Raw genomic sequence first — 23,292 nt, 5'->3', positions numbered from 1 at the left:
CTTTTTTCTTAAGAGTCAGGTGGTGAGATAGGAGAGCTGAAGTCCCTCCTCTACTTCTTCTTTAATCCTTCATGTAAATATTCCACTAAAGCTCTGTGTTGTTCCATATTGTTTTGTTTTGTCCTTAAAAAGGAAACATTTCTATAGAGTATATCTTCCTAAAATGTGGCCAGAGATGGTCAGATGGCTAGATAATGGAGTTAGGTTCTTGTCTTTCTGTCTCTCCCCTGAGAAGCCTTACTAATAGCTTATATTTTACCCAATATTTGTAATATAGAAGTAAATATGTTTTTGCATATTTTACTGGTATACTTCGAATAATGTTATTTTTAAAGAACTTTATGATCTCTGGATCAAGAGAAATCATAGAATTTAACATGGTAAGGGCATGTACTATAATTGCTTTAGGTACTTGACAAGTTTTTAATTATTTCTTTAAACATTTTAGCAAAATATAGATAATTTTTACAGGCCAGACTATTTTGACAAAAGGGTGACCTTATCATTATAGGCTAAGGTCTTTTCTAAAACAAAAGCCAGAGTTTTAAAATTGAAACCAAAAGTAGTCTTGATTATTTTAAAGTATTTTTGGTACATGAAAAATTAGAGATTTTAAGTAATATGTATAATATGGTCAATAATATCTTACTTTACTGCATTTATTTGTTCAAAAGTCTGCCACCCCATGTGAGGCCCCTAAGGACAAGACCTGTATCCCCAAGGGCCAGCCCTGTGTTTATGAATGCTTTCATAAAGGAAGGTAGGAAGGAACCGGTCTATAGGCACTACCCAAAGCTCCCTTACCGCCCCTTGCAGTTCTGTGATCCATGAATAATTAAAACTGAGATTGTGTGTTTGCTTTCTCCAAACTACAGTGATATAATGGGCAGACAGGGAGTCTAATACTTACTATATTTCTGTAAAGAATTATATATTGGAAGGAGTTAGATAAAAAGTAAGAAGTAGATCCACGTTTTGAAGGTAGCCAAAATAGATCTGTGTCAGTGGGGATGAAACATACAAACCAGATTTAAGGTTCCTTTTTGGTATTGTTAAAACTACTAAGGTTAATTCTTAAGATTACAGCGTTAGAGTGAGCACCAGAGATGTCTCTCTTTAATCTGTTCACTCAGAGGGAACATCTCTTTCTAATTTGCACAAAGTCCCGTTATTGGCTAATGTTAGGTACCTCATTTTAGGCTACAAATATGAATATTTTAGCAAAAGGGAAAGAATCAAGAGTGGGATCCCTGCATATTTTTTTACAGATGTAGATAGACTTTTATTCAGTTACCTTTTATTTATCCTAATTAGATGAAGCATCTTTCTGAATAGCAAATAAAATTTAAAAGTAAAAACTTGAGAGATTAGAAAACAGCATATGACTCGGATATGGTGAAAAACAAATATATTAAGTGCCAACAGTGTCTTGCATTGTGCTGAGTTTTTTGCATATAATGGTGAGGAACTTTATCACAGAATCTATATGACATTGGCGACTTTATCACAGCATCTATATGACATAATTTGCAAAACATGAGAATGTGATTTAGAAAGATTTTATCATTTAAATATCCCATATTCACCCTTTTAAGAAGAGGTAGAGCCCATGCTTTATGCTGCTACAATGACACGGTCCCCACAAAGGAATTAAAGGTCTGAAGAGATTAATTATTTTTAAAATTAGCTCAGAACTAAGCATAAGTCAGGTTTTTAACAAACATAAGCATTTAGCTAGTTTTCAAAGAAAAGGTATTATTTAAAATCACACTTCATTTTAGTTATAAAAAATGTTCATAGTTAGAAGTACATATGTCACAAGAGCAAATAATAAGATTTATATTGCTCTTCCCTATATGGCAATGCCTTCTGAAAGCAAAAGGTAACTCTCCTCTGTAGGGAATTAGCCTGCAGCAATCTGTTGCAAAGGGTGTGTGTGATTGGTCCTCGCAGCTTCCTGTGTTGTGGGGCTTGTAGAGGCTGCCCGTGATTGGACTGGCTGGGCTGCCGCTCACTTTCTGCCAGGAATGTGGTTTGAAGAGCTGGGAAGTTACAAAGGCTTGGAGGCGCTTACGAAAATGTGGCTGTCAGAGAGGGAAGTGCACAGAAATTTGAAGACATTAGAAAGCGGTCCGCCCACAATTTCCCTGTTCTCAACGGCTCTATTTTAACCGGACAAATTCTAAGTTAAGGTAGGATCATTTTCTTTCTCTGCACAAAGGACATAAAAGGAGGAGGAGTCAGATGTAAGTTCCTGTTTTTACAGTAACTGTTTTGTGAGCTCCACAGTACTGAAAATCGAAGAATCTGCTTTTGCTTCCGTGCATTTAATGCAAATCACGGGCATCTTAAACCAATTTTTTGTTCTGCATGTAAATAGATTTCGGTGGAATTTTTAATGGTGAATTTTAAAGATTTATTGATAGAGGTATGAATGTAAGAGTTTTTAAAAATTCTTAAGCCACAAAATCCTAAATTTACTTAGAATTTAAGCTGTTACCTGCAGTTACTTTTTCAGAAAGATTTCAACAGATATTTTGGGAGTGTAGGAGAAGAGTTTTGAAAATCCCATCAAGTGTTACCAGTAGTAAATTTAAAAACTTGCAATCTAGCTGCCATTCATTTGTTCTTCAGGAATGAAGAGACTTTTCTTTGTTGTCTTTGGCAGCAGACTTCTAAACTGAGAAATGTTCTTTCATAATCAAATAGATCTTAGCCTTGAAAGCCTTGGAGTTTGTTGTTCAGATATAGTTCTTTCTCCTGATAACTTCCTCTTGATTTATTGTTCTGTTCCTCTGATCTTGTTGGGGTGGGGGGGTGGGGGCAGATTAGAGCCCTGAGGGTGTGAGTGAGAGGGCAAAAATTCTTTGGGGAATTATTTTGTTTCCAAATGAACTGTCTCCAAATGACTTGAGCAAGTCATGTGATGGATCTGAGATTGAGTTTTCTCACGTGTAAAAGGAAGGGTTAGACTAGATTACAGTTTTTAACCCCAGCACGCCTGAGAAATACAGTTCTGTTTTTTCAGTTACCAGTAGCTTCGTAAAGCATTTACTGTCAGGGTGTGGGAGGGTGTGTGGGTGTGTGAAAGCTGTTATCCCTCAGGGGCATATGCAGTAGTGGAGTGTGCCTCCTTAGGGCCCTCCATCCTGAGAATCACTGGGCTACATGGTCTTTGAGGTCCCTCTCAGCTCCCAGTTTATTGCACCTAAAAGCAAAATGTTTCTTTGTATAAGGAATTGAAAATCAATATGAACTTTAAGTTTTCATTTCATGTCTCTATTATCCCTTAAGAAACTTTTTTTCAGAGTACATATAATATGTTTTTTTATTAAAAAGATATCACTTGTCTGTTATAAAAATGTTGCAATATTAAAAAAAACTCATAAATAAAGAAAAAATCTGTAATCCTTCTACCCAGATATAATCCTTGCTAACATTTGGAATATAGCCTTTTTCTTTATGTGTGATCAATAAACTCTTGGAAACCTTTATAAAAAGGCATTTTAATGCAATTCAAAGAACTCCGAACTTGGCGACATCACCTACTAGCTGTGCCCTTGGAATAATCACTTAACCTCTTTTATCCTCAATTTGCTCATCTGTGAAATGGTGATGGTTCCCAAATCGAGTTATAATGAGATTTAAATGAAAACTACCCATATGAAAGCAACACAGAGCCTGACACAAAATAGATGTAAATCGTTACATTTTATTTTCCATTCTTCCTTTAGAAATGTTAAGGATTAATATTTTTAAATTTTTTTTTTCAATTCAGTGCCATATGAAGGCTCAAAAAAGAGGTAAAGAACAACAGCTCGACATTATGAATAAACAGTACATACAACTTGAAAGCCGTTTGGACGAGATACTTTCTAGAATTGCTAAAGAAACTGAAGAGATTAAGGACCTTGAACAACAGCTTACTGAAGGTGAGAATTTAAGTTGATTTAAGGTAAATCAGTATCAGTATCAATAAAAGACAGATGACACGCAGACAGGCATTAATCTAGATATTAGATAAATATGCTTTAGTACTAGTATTTGATAGGGAAATATTTGCACAGTACTCAAAAGTGTTTAATAAATTAAACAATTTTTGTTTAATTTTGTTGTGTTGATGTCCTGGTAAGTCAGGTCATTGCATTCAGTAGGCAAGAAGTCAGTATATGATAAACTCTGGCATGAGATTTTCTTCTAAGGCATAAAATCCTTTGAGGAGCAAAAGGACCATTGATATTCAGGCATTCAGTGTCTCGTGATAAGGAGAGTATGGAAAGAATTTTAGGATCTGCTTTTGTAGTGCCGACTTAAATTGTGATTTTGCTATCATAGTGGAAGGGGAGGATGAATAGGTTGTAGTGGTGAGAGCCTTCATTTGGAAAAAGAAGATTCCAGTCTCTATTTTGCCATTATCAGCTGTGTGACCTGGGACAAATTATTTCTATCTCGATCATTAGTTGTTGGGAAGATTAAATGAGATAGTATTCATACGTGCCTGGCATATAGTAGATATCTAATATATGGTTGTTGTTTTTTTTTAAGTCTTCAGGTTTCATGTTTATGCTCTTGGATTAGTCTTGTTTGTTGGATGGCTTTGTTTTGTGTATCTGACAGCAAGAACTCAGTTTTGCTATACGTTTTTCCTTATTTGGAAATTACAGCTTTAAACTTTTTACAGCACAAATTAAGCATTTTATTAGCAATGTACACTGCATGTACTATTTTTATTGTATACCTGCTTAACATTCCTGTACTATGGATAATAGGGGAAAAAAACTATCATCATATCTTGAAAAGAAGAATAAGAAAGTAGGAATAATTGGAAGCTTAGACTTTCATTCTTAGCTAATAACAAATTATGAAGGCGAGTAAATTCAGTAATCGTTTATATATCTTGAGAGCATTTTCTTATATACATTATTACTTTCCCTCTTTTCGTCTTAGGCCAAATAGCAGCAAATGAAGCCCTGAAGAAGGATTTAGAAGGTGTCATCAGTGGGTTGCAAGAATACCTGGGAACTGTCAAAGGCCAGGCAACTCAGGCCCAGAATGAGTGCAGAAAGCTGCAGGACGAGAAAGAGACATTGCTGCAGAGACTGACTGAGGTTGAACAGGAGAGGGACCAGCTGGAAATAGTTGCCATAGATGCAGAAAATATGCGGAAGGTATGATTTGTTTTTTCTTCCCTGTTTTTCTTAGCTTCAGAAGTAGATGATGCCCAAATTAAGTTAGCTAAGGAGGTTAGCAACAGCGCAGTTATAAGTGGCAAAAAGCATTCGTGGCTATTTAGTTTTGTTTTTTTGGAATCATCATTTTTCTTTTACTAAGAATGGGAAGTTATTTTAGGTGAATTTCTATTTCTGAAAGATGTTATCAAATAACTCTAAAGAGTGTGAAGTTGTAGGTATTATTAATGCTGTATTCAATATTCATATATTATTATTTGTGTCTCAAAATTAAGTGCAACATAATTTTTCCTATTCTTTAATTTTAACATTATTTTACAGATGAGACAGAAACTGTTAGAAATTATACCCTTTGGTACCTGATTTGTTGCCATTTATTTGGAGATGTCACTTGCTCTATTTTGTTGTTTGGCAAATATTATCATACATGAGAACCCAGATTCTCAAACTTCATCCTCAGCAGAGCTGGCTCTAGAAATTTGAATTAATATATTTTAATATTATGAAATTTCTCAGACTCAAAATATCAAACATAATATTTGACACCAGATACTCACAACTCAGCTTAAGAAGTAAAACATTGCAGATATAGTTGAAATCTTCTGTGTACCTCTTTCTATAGGTAACAAAATCATGAATATGGTTATTATTTCCCTGTATTTTTATTAATATATATCCATAAGCAACATTCATTCATAAGCAATAAGCAATATGTAATATCATTTGCATTGTATTAATATTTATATAAAAGGTCCAATAGTATACATATTTTTTGGCTACTTCCCTCATATTTATGTTTTTGAGAATTATTCACATTGATACATGAGCTCTATTTTGTTTATTTTTAATAATGTATGTAGTATCCTATTGTTTGTACATATCACAAATATCTATTTGCTCTCCTAGAATCAACAAATATTTTGCTGTGTTTGCTTGTTTTTTGTTTTTGTTTTTTTGGCTAGGTCATTTTAAAGTAGCAAATATCATGATATCATCCCTTCAGTACACATCTCTTAAAAATGACATTTTTTCCCCATGTCACATTACTATTATTGCACTTAGGAAAATTAACAATAATTCCCTAATGTGATCTAATATCTGAACCATATTCAGATTTTCCTAATTGTGCCACAAATGTCTTTTATGGTGTGTGTGTAGAGTCCGGGCCGTAATCCTATAGAGTGTCCCACATTCTGGATTTGTCTGTTTCCTCATGGTGTGTTTAACTTGTTCCTCTGTGCTCTGTATAAAATAGTATCTTGTTTTAACTTCATTTTCCCCCGATTACTGGAGAGATTGAGCATCTTTCATTTATTTGCCATTCAGTGTTCCTCTTCAGTGAATTCCCTATTCATATTCTTTGCTCATTTTTTTATAGAATTGTTTGTCTTTTTTTTAACAATTTGTAGAAATTCTTTATGTCCTGTAGACACTGATCTTTTGTTGGTTATGTAAGTAGTCCGCATGTTGACCAGGCAGCCCAAATGATTCAGATGCCTGGTGCTCTTTTGACCACCCACGGAGAAACTCTTCTATAGAAATTCTCATCATAGGATCCCCCTTTTCCATCCAGAATAGTTTGGTCTAATGCTTTAAGATCCCAAATAAATAGATGAAAGCTGTAATGTTTAATTTTAAAAAACAAATGAGCTAAAATGACTCAGAACTGAGGTATGCTTATCAATATCTACTCGTATTATTGTTAGGACTCATTTAAGTTACTGTATTATTCTTAATATTAGAGAGTGCTAGTCCCATTTTGTTCTTCTGGTAAATGAACATACTGTGGTTTAATAGAAAGAGTGTGGACTTTGGATTCAGAGACCTCAGTTCATATTCTGACTGTATGGTTTTTTTTTGCTACACAGCCACATGTCGTTTACTTAGGCATTCATTCTCCAGTTCCTCATCTATAAAATGGGAATACTATCTTGTCTTACACAATTATAAAAATGCAGTGAAATAATATGAAAACATGTATTCTAATGTCTGATGGAAAATAGGCCTTAAATTGTTTTCTTCTAACCTATTTAGGCACATAGATTGGGAAAAGGGGTCAAATATGTGGTGACAGAAAGAAATTAACTATGGGAGGTGAACATAATGTAAATATATATATGCCTTACTGTTAAAATGTATAGCAGGAACTTACTAGATTTCGTTAATCAATGTCACCTTAAAATTAATTAATTAATTTAAGAAAAGAAGTATCACACAAAAGTTTAGTGATTTTTTTGATTACATTTAGTCAGGATTTTTTTTGTCTTCCAGTGGAGATATGCACAGCATGTGGCTTCATCATTTGCTAATGAACACTTTCTGTGCCGGGCTGGCCAGCATTTGGTTACTTGTGCTCAAGTTACTTATAATGATTTGCAGATGCTTAGCACACAGTGAGTGTTTTGTATAAACATACCCTGAATCCTTCCAGGAGCTGGCAGAGCTAGAAAGCGCCCTCCAAGAGCAGCATGAGGTGAATGCATCCTTGCAGCAGACCCACGGAGATCTCAGTGCCTATGAGGCTGAGCTAGAGGCTCAGCTAAAAATACGTGATGCTGAAGCGAACCAGCTTAAGGAAGACTTGGAAAAACTAACAAGGCTCAGCCAGGTAAGAGCATAAAGCTGTCTAGAAAGCAAGTAGCCTGTGGCCTTAACATATCAGCCTTCCTTTAATTTAATGTAAGATTAAACACTTTTTAATATAATATATATGGAGTGATGAGAAGACACATTTTTGGAGTCAGACATTCTGAGTTCAAATGCTAGCCCTCTGTGAACAAATACAGATCATTTTACTTCATGGCTCCGAGTCTCTGACAAATGCTTCCTATTCTATAAAATGGGTTATGATGAGGATAGGAGATAATGAACATGCAAGCGCCTAGCTAGAATTCAGTAGATTCTAGTCTTTCTCAAAGCAGCTTGAAGATACCTCTTTTGAGTGATGTTAAATTGTACTACTTCCTATTTTGGTTGGGTGAAATATCCGCTAATTTAAATTATACTTGCAAATTAGATAAATAGTTGTTCATCTAGTAAATATTTATTGATTGGCCATTGAAGGCTAGGTGCTGTGAATGCTGTAAAGAACAGCACAGACATGGTCCCTGTCCTTGTGAAACTGACAGTCCAGTGGGTAAAACAGATGTGGGAGAAAGAAAGGGATACAGTTCTGTGGTGGGGGAGGGGTGGTCAGGGAATACTACCCTGAAATGATGCATCTGTTTTCTCAGTGCCTGGAACATGAGGATGGTCAATATGTTTATTGGATGAAAATGATATAAAATAAGATAGTTTGAATCCTAGGAATTCATGTAAAATAGTATTCAGATGATTAGAAAAGAAAATAAAAATAGTTATAGTAATTATTTTCTGTTCCTTTACTTATCAGATATCAAATGACCACTTGCCAATTATCAAGATTATATTTTTTCAAGAGTACCAAGTTTTACAAAATTATAATTGATAAGATCAGAGAGCAAAAAATATGAGGTTGTGGGAAAACAATTAAAATAACAGTAAATACATATTTTTAAATAATAGTAAATAAAAATTCTAGATGGCATCTCCTTTCAAATCAATTCTTTTTTTAAGTTTTGAGCCAGTCCTTAGCTTGAAATCCATTGTCCTTTGTACTTCCAATGTACTTCTTGTTTTCTCATAAGTCTTGTTAAAAATATAACAGCTTGGCCTTTTCACAAACTCACTTGGTATTAGAAGGGACACTCCCTTCTTTGGCATTAGGACTTCCAGGATGGGTCTTCAAACCACACATTGACAATATGGAGCATAATGGTTCTTCTCTCTGTGATCTACAGGTTTTGGATTGGTACACTTTAGTTATAAGAAATCATTTGCAAAGCTTGTTAAATGCAGATTCCTGGGCCCTGCACTATAGATTCTGGTCCATCAAGTCTGAGATGGAGCCTAACTTATGCATTTTTAACAGGCACATCAAGTGATTTTGATGCAGGTATTTAAGTGACCACAGTTTGAGAAATATCGGTCTAAGGGAAAAGAGAGCAATAATTGTTGTATCACTTACAGAGCTTTTGAAGGGATGTACTTGGGCCCACCTCCAGAGATTCTGATTTGGTGTAATCTAGGCTGAGCTAATTTTGATACTTATTCTTCCTTGAGTATACACAGTTTAAAGAGACACGTTAAAAGATTACTGTGGGCTTTTAAATTTGGGAGTACAAACAAAATGAGATGTTATAGAACCATATCTAACAAGGGACTGCATGTGTATGTAAATTTCTTTATGCCTTTTTTAGATCATAAACTATTGCTATTTTGTGTTTTCATACCATTGCTTTCTATGGCAATAGTTAGAACAGTTAGCCCTCCAAGCAGAACTTGAGAAGGAAAAGCAAGCTCTCAAGAATGCCCTCGGAAAAGCCCAGCTCTCAGAAGAAAGGAACCAAGAAAATAATGAGCTCCGCATGCAACTTAAACAGCTGCAGGTAGAGACTTGTGGGTTCAGAATATATTCTTACATGGGACACTCAAAGATGTCGATATCCTTAGTCAGACACTTAACAACCTGCTCTAACATGTAGGAACCAACTAGAATTATTAGAAAAAAAGAATTCAGAGTGGGGAAAATTCCAGAGCTTCTGTTCCCTTATGAGCCTATTGTTTTTAAAATTAGTAATATGCATATCCTTTGTGGTGTTATGATGGTGCGGAGAGATGGAGGCAGTGTCAGTGGTAAACAGAGAACACTGTAAACTCATGGTTGAAAGCAGTACCTTGCATTCCTCTTAGAAGAAATTTGTCACCAGACTGAGCTCTAGTTATCAGAATGGTACCTTCTTTTTCCACTGAAATGTCTTTGTAATCATCTAGGAATTTAACTAGAGTGGATTGCAGTAGGACTTCTTGTGAACAGTTTTTCCTGTCTCCTTCTCAAAAAGAATACTACTAATAATGCAGTCATTTTACACTGGGAGGGGTTCTCTTTGCCAGAATATTTTTATAGCTGTTGTCACAATAACCTGACCACTGAACTGTAAGAGAAGCAGGTGGACACGATTTTCCAGATAATTAAATTCTCTCAAAGAGGACAGATGTCTGAATAAACAAGTACCTGGATCAACACTCAGGTCTCCAAAACTGTGAGGTCAGGGGCCACTTGGCTGACTGAGGTGGCAGCTGTTACATTTCATCAGAAATAAAGGGTTAGGGTTGCTCTGGTGTGGGGAAAGCTTCCAAAAAGTCATGCAAGGGGGGTTTGTGACAAATCAGACTAAGCTCACTCAAATTCTCTCTTCCTCCAACTCCTTGAATATTTTTTCCTCAAAGTTTAAGGACATCTGAAAACCTAGAATTTAATTTTTACTGCTATCATGTTCAACTTCTGAAGCAAATTTTATAAAAGTCTAAAATATATCCTTCAGGGGCCTTTTCCAAAGCAGAACACTGAAGTCAGCTTTCCAGAATGCTGGCGCATGCTGTGAGAATACTTTAGTTAGAGCTCAGTCCTCTGGTTACTTGGCCTAGTAACCTGTTACAGAGTGCAAGTTAAACTCACTCTACATTTGTCTTCGTCAAGACTCTTATATACAATGAACCGAAACCTGTTAACACTAGCTCAAGAAAGGAAACTGCGCCAAGACCCAGAGCTGCTCTCTCAATCTTTTGGGAGCTTCACAGCCCTCTCGGTTATTCATCTTTATCTCTCTGGGCATTGTAATTGGCCCAGCATGGACCCCAGTCCTGAGCTGACATATCTTTACAGGTTCAGCTCTTACATAGACTTGCTGTACTGAATCTTGGTTCAGCTTTTGGAGAGAATGAGAACTTGTTTTCTGACTAGTCAGTGGATTTGCTGGCCTTGGGTTCAATCACATGCTGCCAGGATTAGACAGGAGTACAAATATGGTCCCTTCAGGATAGTGGGCAGGGGCAGTTTAAAGAGAAGAGGACTCCAGGTAGGACAGGGACTTACACCTTCATTGCAATTCTAAATCGTCAATTTTAGTTCACAGTGTTACACTGAGTTTGGAGTAACTTAATCACCTTAGGTATTTGGAGGAATACAATAGTAGCTTAGGATATATAACTATTTTTCTTTACCGTTTAGGGAAATATTAGCAGTTTCTTTTTACTTGAAAGGTCCATTGTCTGAATTTGATTCTGTGGTTTAGATATGTTTGTTAATTTGTTGGTAGTGAAAATGTAATTGGCAGAGAATTATTAGTTATTTAGAAAAGCTTCAGTATTAGATGTTCCATTTTTCAGTTGATTGGCAGATGGATTTGAATATTATGTGAAAGTGTTTTTTGTTTTTGGTTTTTGAATTATGGACATTCTCAAGCGTACAGAAAAATAGAATACTAAAATGAATCCTCATGCGTTTACCATCCATCTTCAACAATACAGCCATCTTATTTCATCTATAATGCCCTCCGCACCCCGCCCCTCAAACCTATTCACACACGAAATTATTTTGAAGTAAATATGAAACATTTTATCTGTAAATACTGTACTATTTATTACGTGTATCTCTAAAAAGTAAGGGCTTTATAAAAGCATAAACATACTGTTGTTATACCTAAAATTATAATAATTTACTGATATCATCAAATACCTTTATCAATATTCACATTCTCCCATTGTCTCATAAATGTTTTATAAGTGTTTTATTGGAATCAGGATTCAAATAAGGTACACACATTACATTTGGTTGACTTGATTCTTAAGTCTCTTGCAGTCTATAGGTTTTCTCTTTTTCTTTGTTATTTTTCAAAGACAAATCAGATCTTTATCTTATAGAATAGTTTGCCATGTTCTAGATTTGCTGTTTGCATGCCATGGTACTGATTATGTCACATAAGGGGGCTTATTTAGATACAGGTTAGTTAGATTTTGGTTAAGAAGACATTCATAGGTAGCATTCACAGGTACTTCTTTTTGCATCACATCAGGAGATATTGTAATGCTCGGTTGTGTCTTTTGTGACTTTAGATTGATTAGTAGATTCATATATTGTCAACCTGAATAGAAAGGGTTTTAAAAAATTGTTAAAGAATTGAATAAAACATACAGGCTGTATATATATGTATGTGGATATATTTTTAGTTTTGGTAACTTTCCTCCCTATTTTACTCCCTTCCATAGGATGACAATAACCTGTTGAAACAGCAACTGAAAGATTTCCAGAATCACCTTAACCATGTGGTTGATGGTTTGATTCGTCCAGAAGAAGTGGCAGCTCGTGTGGATGAGCTACGGAGAAAACTGAAATCAGGAACGGGGGAAATAAGGTAATGGAAAATCAAGACCTCCAGCTATATAGCAGGCTGAGTTGTGATTGTCAAGGTCAATAATGAACCCACCTGTCCAAGTACTGCTAATGGCTGATTAGCTTTGTAAGGTTTCCCTTCATCATATTTCCATGATTGAGAGACAAAATTGCTTAACTCAGATCATCACTGACTTTTTTTCTTTTACATTTTACATCTTTTATCCTTTTTTGGTATTAACTTTTAAAAACCTAAAGATTTTAGAGTAACTCTTTCTCGAAAGTTCATTGTATATGGTCAAGAAGTAGAGCCACATTATGCATTTTAGATAGAAAACATACCAAAAGAAAACTGAGGCTAATTAAAATATATGTAATCTTTGAGTAAACATCGTTAGCCTTTTAGGAGCCTGTGTTTTCAGAATGACAACAGTCATTTGATAAGAAAATTGTTTGCACTTAGGAGATGCTCAGTAAGTTACTACGGATTGAAATCAGTCCCATCCACACAACTCTTTTTAATCCCACACTGATGTTACCAGCATGTTTGTGCCCATCATCTAGCATCAAAATAAAATGTCACATTTATATCATTCTTTCCCCCTTACCAGAATCTATAGTCCTTCAGATATCTTAGGGAAGAGTCTTGCTGATTTGCAGAAACAATTCAGTGAAATCCTTGCATGCTCCCAGTGGGAAAGAGAGGAAGCACAAGTGAGAGAGAGAAAACTCCAAGAAGAAATGGCTCTGCAACAAGAGAAACTGGCAAATGGACAAGAAGAGTTCAGGCAGGCCTGTGAGAGAGCCCTGGAAGCAAGAGTAAGAAGAGGGCAGGAGGCAGCTGGAGGGGAGTGTTTGGCAAATATGCAGTTTGCAGCACATTACAGTGCTTCCTTTCTCTCGTACATACAGTATATGTGTTATTATTTTCACTCATAACAATTCTAGCTGTGTTGATAAAATTCAATCCTGAATTGTGGCTACTGATGTCAGAGTCAGGCTTCTTTCTGACACTGTTTTCCTTGTCCTGGAAGCAAGGGAGAGATGTTTCTTAACATGCAGGTAAACAATGCCACATTGCTAGAGTATAGTATGGTGCCAGAATCTAATTTTTCTTGATGTAGTTATTTTAATCAGAAAAATATTAAAATGGATCCTAGAGAATATTCGAGAGAAAATCATCCTCGATAACTGAGTACAATGAAATATAGCTCTTCAGTAAAACGAAATATAATTCTTTAAAAAGTTTTTATTTTGCTGAAAACATATTTTACTTAAAATCATCTTTGTAACTCCTCACAGATTAAATTGGATAAGAGGCAGCATGAAGCAAGAATCCAGCAGTTAGAGAATGAAATTCACTATTTGCAAGAAAATCTAAAAAGTATGGAGGAAATCCAAGGCCTTACAGATCTCCAACTTCAGGAAGCTGATGAAGAGAAAGAGAGAATTCTGGTCCAACTCCAAGAGTTAGAGAAAAAGGTGAGGAAGACTAGGAAAGTGAGACACAGGTGTTCCTACTGCCCAGGCCTGCCCCCAGCAATCAGGCCAGCTGAGAAGGGGTGCAAACCACAGTTGCCTCTGGCTGCATTGTTGGCCCAGTGGTGAGCCTGACCTGAGAGAAACCTGGATGCATGTCATCAAATCGGGGGCCTGAGACAAGGGTGCCGTGATAGATGCAAACAAGAGAATTGGGAACCTAAGGAGTGACTTTAGAGCTGGTTAGGTGGTACTTAAATGCCATTGGGATGAGTTTGCTTCTTTCAGAACCCCTTGCCATATTGGACACATCCACGGGAAATTACTTTTAAGCTCCTCATCTTCCTTTCTAACACCCTGGCCTGTCTGAACTTCTCCATCCCACCTCGACCATCTACTCCCATTGTCACATCCTAGACCTTGTCCGGTTTAAAAACCATGCCCACCACCTCTGAAATCACAGATCGAAGTGTTCCACTCTGATCGGAACTGCTTGTCTTGCCATCACCCCCATGCTGATGATTTTTCAACCTTTTTGAGAATTCCAGTACGTAGCACCACCTTTTCTGTCTGTCAGGCCTTCCTGTCTTTATTTTCCATCTTGCCTAACTTAAATTCCGTAGTCTACCACTATAGCCATTTTTGCAAATATTCTCAAATCCCTTGCCCTTTTCTTCTCTCTTACTTCTCTGACAAAACTGCAGCTTTCTGCTTTCTTTGGGCTTGCACATGCTAAGTATTCCTGAGGGAAAAAATCACCCTACCAGGCATAGTGATATCACTGTAAACTCTTGGTTACCATCCTCAGATGGGCAGCTGTACCCTTTTTTCCAATAAGCTCATTCTCCCGTGTTCGCTGTGCTGTACCTTCATACTCTTCACACCTGCCCTCTCCCCTTTCCCTAGCCTTGGTGAATGGCTTGCTTCATGCTTCACTGAGAATCCATCAGTCCCCTAGTTACATTGAATTTGCCTCCAAAATATAGCTGGAATATATGTAGTTTTTTCTCCAGTGCCACCACCGTCATCCAGCCATCATCTCTCTTCTGGGCAACTGCTGTGGCCACCTGAGGGATCTTGCACTTCCACTCGTGACCCTGCTTCACAGAGCAGCCAACATTATCTTTCAGCAAGCAGGAACTGGCTCTTGTAGGTTCCATCCCTCTCTCTCCCTTCTCCCTATGAGCTTTCTTATTTTTAGGGTAAAGGCCAGAATCCTCAAGCCTGAGACCCTGCATGAGTCCCCTCTGTTTAGCTCTCTTTTTCTCACCACATTCCTTCTTTCAGTCCATCAAAAATGCCAAGTTCTTTCTTCCCTCCTGGTCTCCCCTCATGCCATTTCCTTTCCTGGACCACACTCTTCTGTTCTCCCTGGCTGACCCCTTCCCACCAATCTAGTCCTCTCAAATAGTACACTGTTCTGTCCTTTGATAGCACTAGTCACAATTTTAGTTATATACATTTTGTCTGAGTATTTGTTTAAAATCTGTCTTTCCTAAATACTTTGAGGGTAGCAGCCAACAAAACCATATGGCGGTTTTGTTTACCATCATATGCCTAATGCCTGACCCAGCTATTCAAAGCAGCTGGTCCATCACTTGGAGACAGCTTCAAGAAATGTTTTTCCAATGAATGAATGAATTTTATGACCACTAAGATTCTTGGCGAAGAAGACTGATTTCATTCTAAGTTTACCATATTGTTTGGAGTTGATTTTATTTATTCATTCACTTAGTGAATATTTGTGGAGCACCTGCTGTGTACCAGGTATTGTTCTAGGCACAGGGCATGCAGCAGTGAACAGAGCCCCTGCCCTCTTGGGAGCTTATATCTTCATTCATTGCTACCAAATGAATCATCTGTTTAATTAATGTTTCTTTTATTTTAGAAGAAACTTGAAAATGCCAGATCTCAGGAGCAGTATCTTGGTTTAGATAAAGAATTAAAGAAACTAAAGAAAGCTGTGGCCGCCTCTGATAAGCTAGCCACAGCTGAGCTCACCATTGCTAAGGACCAGCTTAAGTCCCTTCATGGAACTGTTATGAAAATTAACCAGGAGCGAGCAGAGGTGAGTCAACATGTACAGGACAAGTTTCCACCAGTGCTGCTGCTGTCAAAAAACATAGCAACTTGTATTGTTGATCTCTTATTGTAGATTTTGGGCTATTTTTTTAACCCACTCTAAAGTTGTCTGTTTCCCTTTAGACCTGAAGATTGTATTTCTCGCATCACAGCCCTGCCACATGTCCTGCACTCTGTTAAGTCCTGAAAGAAACTATCAAATGAAACATACTATTCCTACCCTAGAGTGCAGGGATCTGCTTAGGGAGGTAGCTATCAATACATACCTGACAGAGGTTTTAAAGGCTTTCCATTTAATCCTTCTGAACCTCAAACTTCTTATCTTGTGCAATGTGGTGATTAGTGTTACCTCATAGGGCTGCTATGACTCCTGTTTGAGATAATATCTGTTAAGTCTTTACAGGATGTAGATGTTAATGAGATTAAAACAGTAGATCATAGGAGGGAAAACTCTAATGAAGAAAGTCCAGAGACACACACCAGTCATGAAAGGCCGTAGAAAAGTGAATTAAAAATTAGCCCTTGCTCTTTCTGAAGCAGCATCCTACCCACTTGGCCCTATAGAGGGATGGAGCAGGTTGCCAAGTGGTGGGGACAGCACAGGACAAGATGGGACTCAGTGCCACATGTACATAGAACGGCCAGGCAGGTGATCTGATGAAAGCAGAGCAATCGATCTGGGAGGAAGAAAGAAATGAAGACACCCTGTGATAGCAGTGGTGCCTTTCTCATACCTCTGTCCCAGTAGGAGTTGCAGGAAACGGAGAAGTTCAGCAAAAAGGCAGCACAAGCAGCCAGGGATCTGATCCGAGCAGAAGCAGAGATCGAACTGCTGCAGAATCTTCTCAGGGATAAAGAAGAGCAGGTCAGTGCTGCTACCCTGAAACCTCCTCCTTATTGGGCCCTTATCAGTTTCTGAAAGGCTGATCACAGTATAGGTGCCATCTTCAAGAATTTTTAAATGTAATCACTAGTCAGTATTTTATCCTCTACTGTGTGCCAGGCACAGTTCAGTTTAATTATAAGGAGTAATGTGGTTTCCTCATTAGTATATAGTATGAGTAAGAATTACAATCAAGTAGCAAGGATAAGCTGGGAAAGACTGTTCATTGGCAATTTTGTGTATGTGATTTCTCAATAGTTTCGAATTGAGATGGAGAAAGTAGATGAAGGTACCCGAGGAGCAAACTCACAGGTGCTAGAAATCGAGAAACTGAATGAAACAATGGAGAGACAAAGGACAGAGATTGCAAGGCTGCGGAATTTACTAGACCTCACTGGGGCTGGTAGAGTATTGGGCTTTGTTTTTGGTGTGGTTTTGTAGTTGTTCTAAAATCAAATCATCTTGTTTTTGACTTCAGCAAATTTACTTATCTGCTACAGATCAGTTCCATGTTTGATTTACACAGCTGTGATAATTAGCTTAATAAAAGCAAATAATTAAAAAATTTATGTAAGTACAGTATTAAGGGATTTGATTCCAAAGAGACATGAATTTTATTTTTGTATTTTCAAAAGAAATAATGTTTATAAATCTTTTTATTTTCTTTCTCTGGCTTACTTTATATAAACAACAGAAGGCTAGGTCTGTCCTCTCTGTTAGCAAAATCTCATTACCACAAGGGTAAGTCAGCTTTGAGGAACTGACAAAAGTCATTGACTCTCATGGAATCACTTGTATTTTGAGGGAGAAAGGAAGTAGATTATTCATAACCAACTTCATCGGATGGCTTTTCTTTACAGATAAAGGAAGCTTTGAAAACGTTTTGGAAGAAATTGCTGAACTTCGACGTGAAGTTTCTTATCAGAATGATTACATTAGCAGCATGGCAGATCCTTTCAGAAGACGAGGCTATTGGTACTTTATGCCACCACCATCATCATCAAAAGTAGGAAGTCTGTGGAGCTGGGAGTATATACTAAATTTTCTTGAAGAAAGTGTGACAATGTTCCTTTCCTAACACCTATTGTGAATAGGTGTTAAGAACAGCATATCTAGGCAAAGCCATACATTGAGATTCTGAAGTGCTTTTAATATTTGAGATGAAAATAGGGCCTTCCTAAGGAATGTGGTAAATGCCCATTCATGCTTAGGTGGTGTGTCGTGAGGATCCTATGCGGGGGTAAGAGGACTTGAGCCCAGAGAGCCTGTTGAAAAATGGGTATAGAATTGTGCAGAGACTCAAAGCAAAATAGGCATGTTGATTTTATTTCACCTGAGCAAGCATTAAGTGCTTACTGAAGTGTAGGTCAAGTGTTAGGCAGTGGTGGGGGTACCATGATGAATGATATAGCCCCCGCTCTCAAAGAGCTCATGGGCTGGTGGAGAAGACAGGCACACCAATGTAATTACAAAACAGTGACATGCATGTGACGGCAGACTTGATCTGTGTCGCAGAGAGATGTTAAGGATTCATCTTGTGGGGAATTTCAGGAAGAAAGGCTTCACTAGCAGGGTTGTGAAGTCAGTACTTAGCAACCCTCAAAGGATGGGCTTTTAGGAGGGAGGGAATAGGTCATATGGAAGAGGAGAGTTGGTTTAGCCATGGCAAGCAGCCTGTGGGGCTGGAGGGTTGGATGGGCACAGTGAAAGGTGAAGCTGGAAAAGTAGATTGGGGTCATGCTTTCTTTAAAAAGTGCAGAAATCCCCTGCACTTAATTTTGTAGGCCTTGGGAAACATCATCAGAGTGTAGTTTAGGAAGAATAATTGGGCTGACTATGGAGCCTAGACTGGTAGCAGGTGAACTGTGTGTGGGGCTGTTTGAATTCATTCAGGCGAAGGACTGAAGAAGAAACCAGAGCAGTGGAGCTGCAGCAGAGGAGATGGTGGTGAGGGGTGTTCAGGACACAGATTAGGGCTTGGGGCCTGAGGTGCGAAGTGAGCAGAGGACTAAGCGGCACTTACTCATCCAAAGCAGAGCGGCTGCTAGAAACAGCTGACAAGCAGCAATTGGGGAGAAGCAGCTCTAGCATGCTCGCTGTGTAGACTTAATCAGAATCCCGAAGAGCAGAATCTGAGATTCTCCCTCCAGAAATCTAAAGGAAGCCAACATCCTTGGCACAACCAGAGCTGGAGGTGGAAGCAGTGTGGGTGAGGGCACGAAGTGGGGAGTCGCAGAGCAGAGCTTTAAAGCCACACCAAGCTCCCAGGGCAGCAGGAGACTTGGCAGTCCCAGATTCTGTAGAAAGTCCACTGGTGTCTTTTGTCCTTTGCTGGGCTATCAAGGACAAGGCCAAGGAAGGGAAACCACCAGGGAAGATAAGTACTGGAGAAGAAAGGCTGACACCCATGCTGACCACGTAACCATGTCTCACTGTGAAAAGTGAGAATGTGATATGTGAAATGAAACCAGGCCTTTCTCAGCTTTGCTACATCTCAACTTTGCTCTAGATTTTGACATTTCTCCAAATCAGCCTTTTCATTTGTAGTAGATAATATGCTCTGCTGTCATTTATTTTAGGTTTCCAGCCACAGTTCCCAGGCCACCAAGGACTCTGGTGTTGGCCTGAAGTACACAGCCTCAACTCCTATTAGAAAACCACATCCTGGGCGACAGGATGGGAAGGAAGGCAGTGGACCTCCTCCTGCCTCAGGATACTGGGTTTATTCTCCCATCAGGAGTGGCTTACCTAAGTCATTTTCAAATAGAGGTAAGTTAAATCACATAAGGGCAGTTGCATTTCTCTTGCTCGTTTCATAACCTTTTATTGGTTCCCACAGTCCTTAGCTTACTCTCTGCAAGGCCCTCTGTGATTTGATCTTGGCCAGTGACCTCTTGTCCCACTTCTCATCATTCTCCCACATGTCAGCCTTACCCAACTGCTTAGGTTACTTACAGCAGGCCATGTTCCTCACACCTCCTTGTTTGAAGGCCTTGGTTTGGAATGTCCATTTTCTTTCCTCCTCTACCAAACCTGTTTCTACTTGTCCAGGTCCTCAAACAGTACTCTTTTTATGCAGCCTTCCTTCACCCCGCCTCACCTAGGCAGACTGCGCCACTTCTTTGCTTGTGCTCCAGGAGTGTGGCAGCTTATGTCCTAGAACCATGGCATTAATTTGCTCCACTAAAGTGAAGTGACAGAGGTCTGTCTTCTAAAGCTCTATAGGGAAGAGTCAGACCTGGGGTAAATTCTAGCTCTCTCACTAAGTAGCTATGTGATCCTGAGCAGATTTATTTAGCTACTCTGATATTGTTAGTATGTAAAATGGCAATGTCACCTGAGAATTTGTTCATTCAGGAGCTCTTTATTGAGTGCCTTCTGTGTGCTAGGTTCTCTGTCATCAATGGTAAACATAGTTCTTGCTCGTAGGGGAGATAAGTAAGTAAACCGACACCTTGGAGGGCGCTATGTGTCATGATATTGGTAAATGCTGAGAGCTGTGGGATCTCACGTCACATCTCTTGGTCTTTTATGTAGCATGACACAGGCACACAAATGGTTGCTGAATGAATGAATGGATGGATGAAGATGGAAAAGAACAAACCAACAGATAGGCATTAGAAACACTCAGGTCTTAGTCACTGGAAATAATTCGAATCTCTGTTTTGATCTGCTTTTCAAAATTGCTTTTGACCTTTTTAACAGAATTCTATTGTCACATTTTTAGTATCTTGGCCTAAATGCTGCCGTTTTCTGCTAAACTTGATTACCAAGTAACCATGGAGTAAAACGCTCTTCTGTTTATTTCTTTCAAGATGCAGACAGTGGAGGAGATAGCCAGGAAGAGAGTGAGCCGGATGACCAAGAGGACTGCCCATTTGTGCCTCCTCCTGGATACATGATCTACACTGTGTTTCCTGATGGTTCTCCCGTGCCCCAGGGCATGGCCCTGTATGCGCCACCTCCTCCCTTGCCCAACAATAGCCAGCCTCTTGCCCCTGGCACTGTTGTTTATGGCCCGCCTCCTGCTGGGGCCCCCATTGTATACGGACCTCCACCCCCTAACTTCTCTGTACCTCTCATCCCTATGGGCGTGCTGCACTGCAATGTCCGGGAGCATCATAACTTAGTAAGTGGAAAGACCTAAGACCCCCTGTCCACAATGAGTTGACCTATTTATGAATGGATTATATCTCAAAGGTGTGTTTGTAAGGCTGATGTTTAGAACTAAGTAGACATTCTCTTATTGAAATACTATCCTGGGCAGGAGTTAGGGTACCAGATCAGTCTGCAAACCTTGTTTAATATTTTATAACAAAAATACTTTCAGTTCAGCAAGTAACCATTTTTAGAAAGCTTGTTGTATATTTTCCTACTTGTAAATCCTATATTAATGCCTATGTATAATTATATTTACATGCTAGAGCCTTGTACTTAAACACATACATATATGTATGCATGTATATACACACATATATGCGCTTGTATATACACACAGGTATGAGCAGCGTACAGCAAGGTTTAGATGGGGATTATCTCTAGGTGGTGAGATTTATTATTTCTTTCATAGTTCTTACTTGTACACAATTTTGCATTCTCTTATTCCCATTTAATATAACAAGCATTTCCCATGGTTTTACAAATGTTTTTAAACAATATGACTACAAAACATTATTTGTAGGCACTGTTGTGACTTAACTGTGTATAAATTTTTACTATATTTCATATTCTTAGATTGGATTCCAAGAAATGATTACTTTGTAATCACTAGCTTACTTTATAACTTTTTTAATTCTAAAGAAGTAAACTATATTACAGACTTCTCCTTCAAACTCAAAATAACTGGAGCTCTTTAGTTTCTTTTTCTTTGAGCAGACTGGGAAAAATATAAAAGACTAGGACATCTGATTGCCAGCCACCAGCCCCATTTTACTAGATCAGACTAGTTTCAAAGAGACTGTGTATATTTACATAGTTAAAAATGATAGTCAATATTCACATTATCTTGCCATTTTTCAGTGCACATTGAATTTATAGCCGTTCTGTCAATTCAGCATTTGGTAATCTCTTAAGCTGGTTTTTTATCCTCCAACACTACCCAGCTGTTTCTGTAGTTTCCCAGGTGTACTTTTATATTTCCCTATATTTGCACGTGTTATTTCTGCAGCTTAGGTCTTTTCCATTTCGTTTATTCTTCAAAACCCAGACAAAGCACCTCTTCCTGGGGGCAGCCTTTTCAGATAGCACCCTTCCCATGTGCCCTGATGAGGGAGAGACCGCTCTATGTATCCCTTTTGTTAGATGCTGAACTCTGGAGGCAGAGATTATCCACAAGAGATAATTGGTAAATGTTTATCAACCATAGTTGGACTGATGGAAAAGTTAAAAGCTTTATTAGTTCATTAATTTTATCTATAGTGTGTGAAAAAATTGGCTTGACTTAATTTTTCTTTTTATACTGAAACCTTAAAAGCTACCACCATTTTCAGGTCTGACGTATCATTTTAACCACAGTTAATTTCAATTTTGGCAGGAAAGAAGGAAAATATCATGTGATGTTTCAGTATTGCATTTTTTTTCTTTGTTCAGGAGAGTGAAGTTTCTAGATTAGAAGATATAATGCAACATTTAAAATCAAAGAAACAGGAACAGGGGATGAGAGTATCCAAGCGGCAGTCTCAAAAAGAAATGGAAGAATTACATCATGATATTGAAGATCTTTTGCAAGAGAAGAAAGACTTAGAGCATGAAGTAGAAGAATTACATAGAACCATCCAAAAGCATCAACGGCGAAAGTAATTATTAGCCATTTTATTTTTATAATCCACATGAGTATAATATTTGTTCATTGAGATAACCAAAATCGATGTTATCTAATAGAACTTTCTGTGATCTTGAAAATGTTCTAGATCTGTACTGTCCAAAAGAGTAGTCATTAGCCATATGTGGCTATTGAGTACTTGAAATGTGCTAATGAAACTGAGGAACAGAATTTAATTTAAATTTAATAGCCACTTGATGACTGCCATATTGGACAGTGTAAGCCTAAATTCTCTTGTTTCTTCTGGAGAATGGTACAGCTCTACCCCCTCTCCAGTTACCCTGGCTAAAAACATGCCAAATATTGTTACCTCCTCCCCTTCTCTCACTCTCCCAGGCATCCAGCTAGTCTCCAAGTCCTGCTGACTCTAGACCCAGAGAGCTCTCAAACTGGTCGCCTTCTTTCATTTCCATGGCACTGGCTTTTAATAAGTCTTATTCTAGGTCATTGCCATAGCTTTCCCACTGGCCTTCTATGTTTAGTCTCTCTCTCCTTCCCTCAACATGGCTATAAATTTCACTATGCCACTTTCAAATGTGACTCTCAGTCCCGTCAGAATATACACACCACCCTCCAATATCTGAACCTT

General features: G+C 38.1%; 1 protein-coding gene across 5 annotated transcripts in view; it reads left to right on the top strand.

Annotated features, from left to right (window-relative positions):
* Window positions 1-23,292, top strand: part of CNTRL (centriolin) — a 75,430-nt gene that overhangs the window by 28,230 nt on the left and 23,908 nt on the right. For 4 of the 5 annotated variants that reach the window (XM_036218243.1, XM_016155929.2, XM_016155930.2 and 1 more), the window contains 14 exons: window positions 3,779-3,932; window positions 4,948-5,168; window positions 7,621-7,797; window positions 9,521-9,655; window positions 12,315-12,460; window positions 13,050-13,257; window positions 13,741-13,920; window positions 15,806-15,985; window positions 16,748-16,864; window positions 17,141-17,285; window positions 17,743-17,888; window positions 19,462-19,651; window positions 20,698-21,011; window positions 22,472-22,677. In XM_036218243.1, coding sequence (XP_036074136.1) covers window positions 3,779-3,932; window positions 4,948-5,168; window positions 7,621-7,797; window positions 9,521-9,655; window positions 12,315-12,460; window positions 13,050-13,257; window positions 13,741-13,920; window positions 15,806-15,985; window positions 16,748-16,864; window positions 17,141-17,285; window positions 17,743-17,888; window positions 19,462-19,651; window positions 20,698-21,011; window positions 22,472-22,677 — 2,519 coding nt within the window. Of the gene's footprint in view, window positions 1-604; window positions 2,193-3,778; window positions 3,933-4,947; window positions 5,169-7,620; window positions 7,798-9,520; window positions 9,656-12,314; window positions 12,461-13,049; window positions 13,258-13,740; window positions 13,921-15,805; window positions 15,986-16,747; window positions 16,865-17,140; window positions 17,286-17,742; window positions 17,889-19,461; window positions 19,652-20,697; window positions 21,012-22,471; window positions 22,678-23,292 lie in introns of those variants that run through there. The other variant, XM_036218244.1, reaches the window with a different exon arrangement.

Source organism: Rousettus aegyptiacus, unplaced genomic scaffold (genome assembly GCF_014176215.1).
Source record: "Rousettus aegyptiacus isolate mRouAeg1 unplaced genomic scaffold, mRouAeg1.p scaffold_m13_p_3, whole genome shotgun sequence".
In the NCBI taxonomy this organism is placed as follows: Eukaryota; Metazoa; Chordata; class Mammalia; order Chiroptera; family Pteropodidae; genus Rousettus; species Rousettus aegyptiacus.
This window is presented reverse-complemented; position numbering and strand designations above follow the sequence as displayed.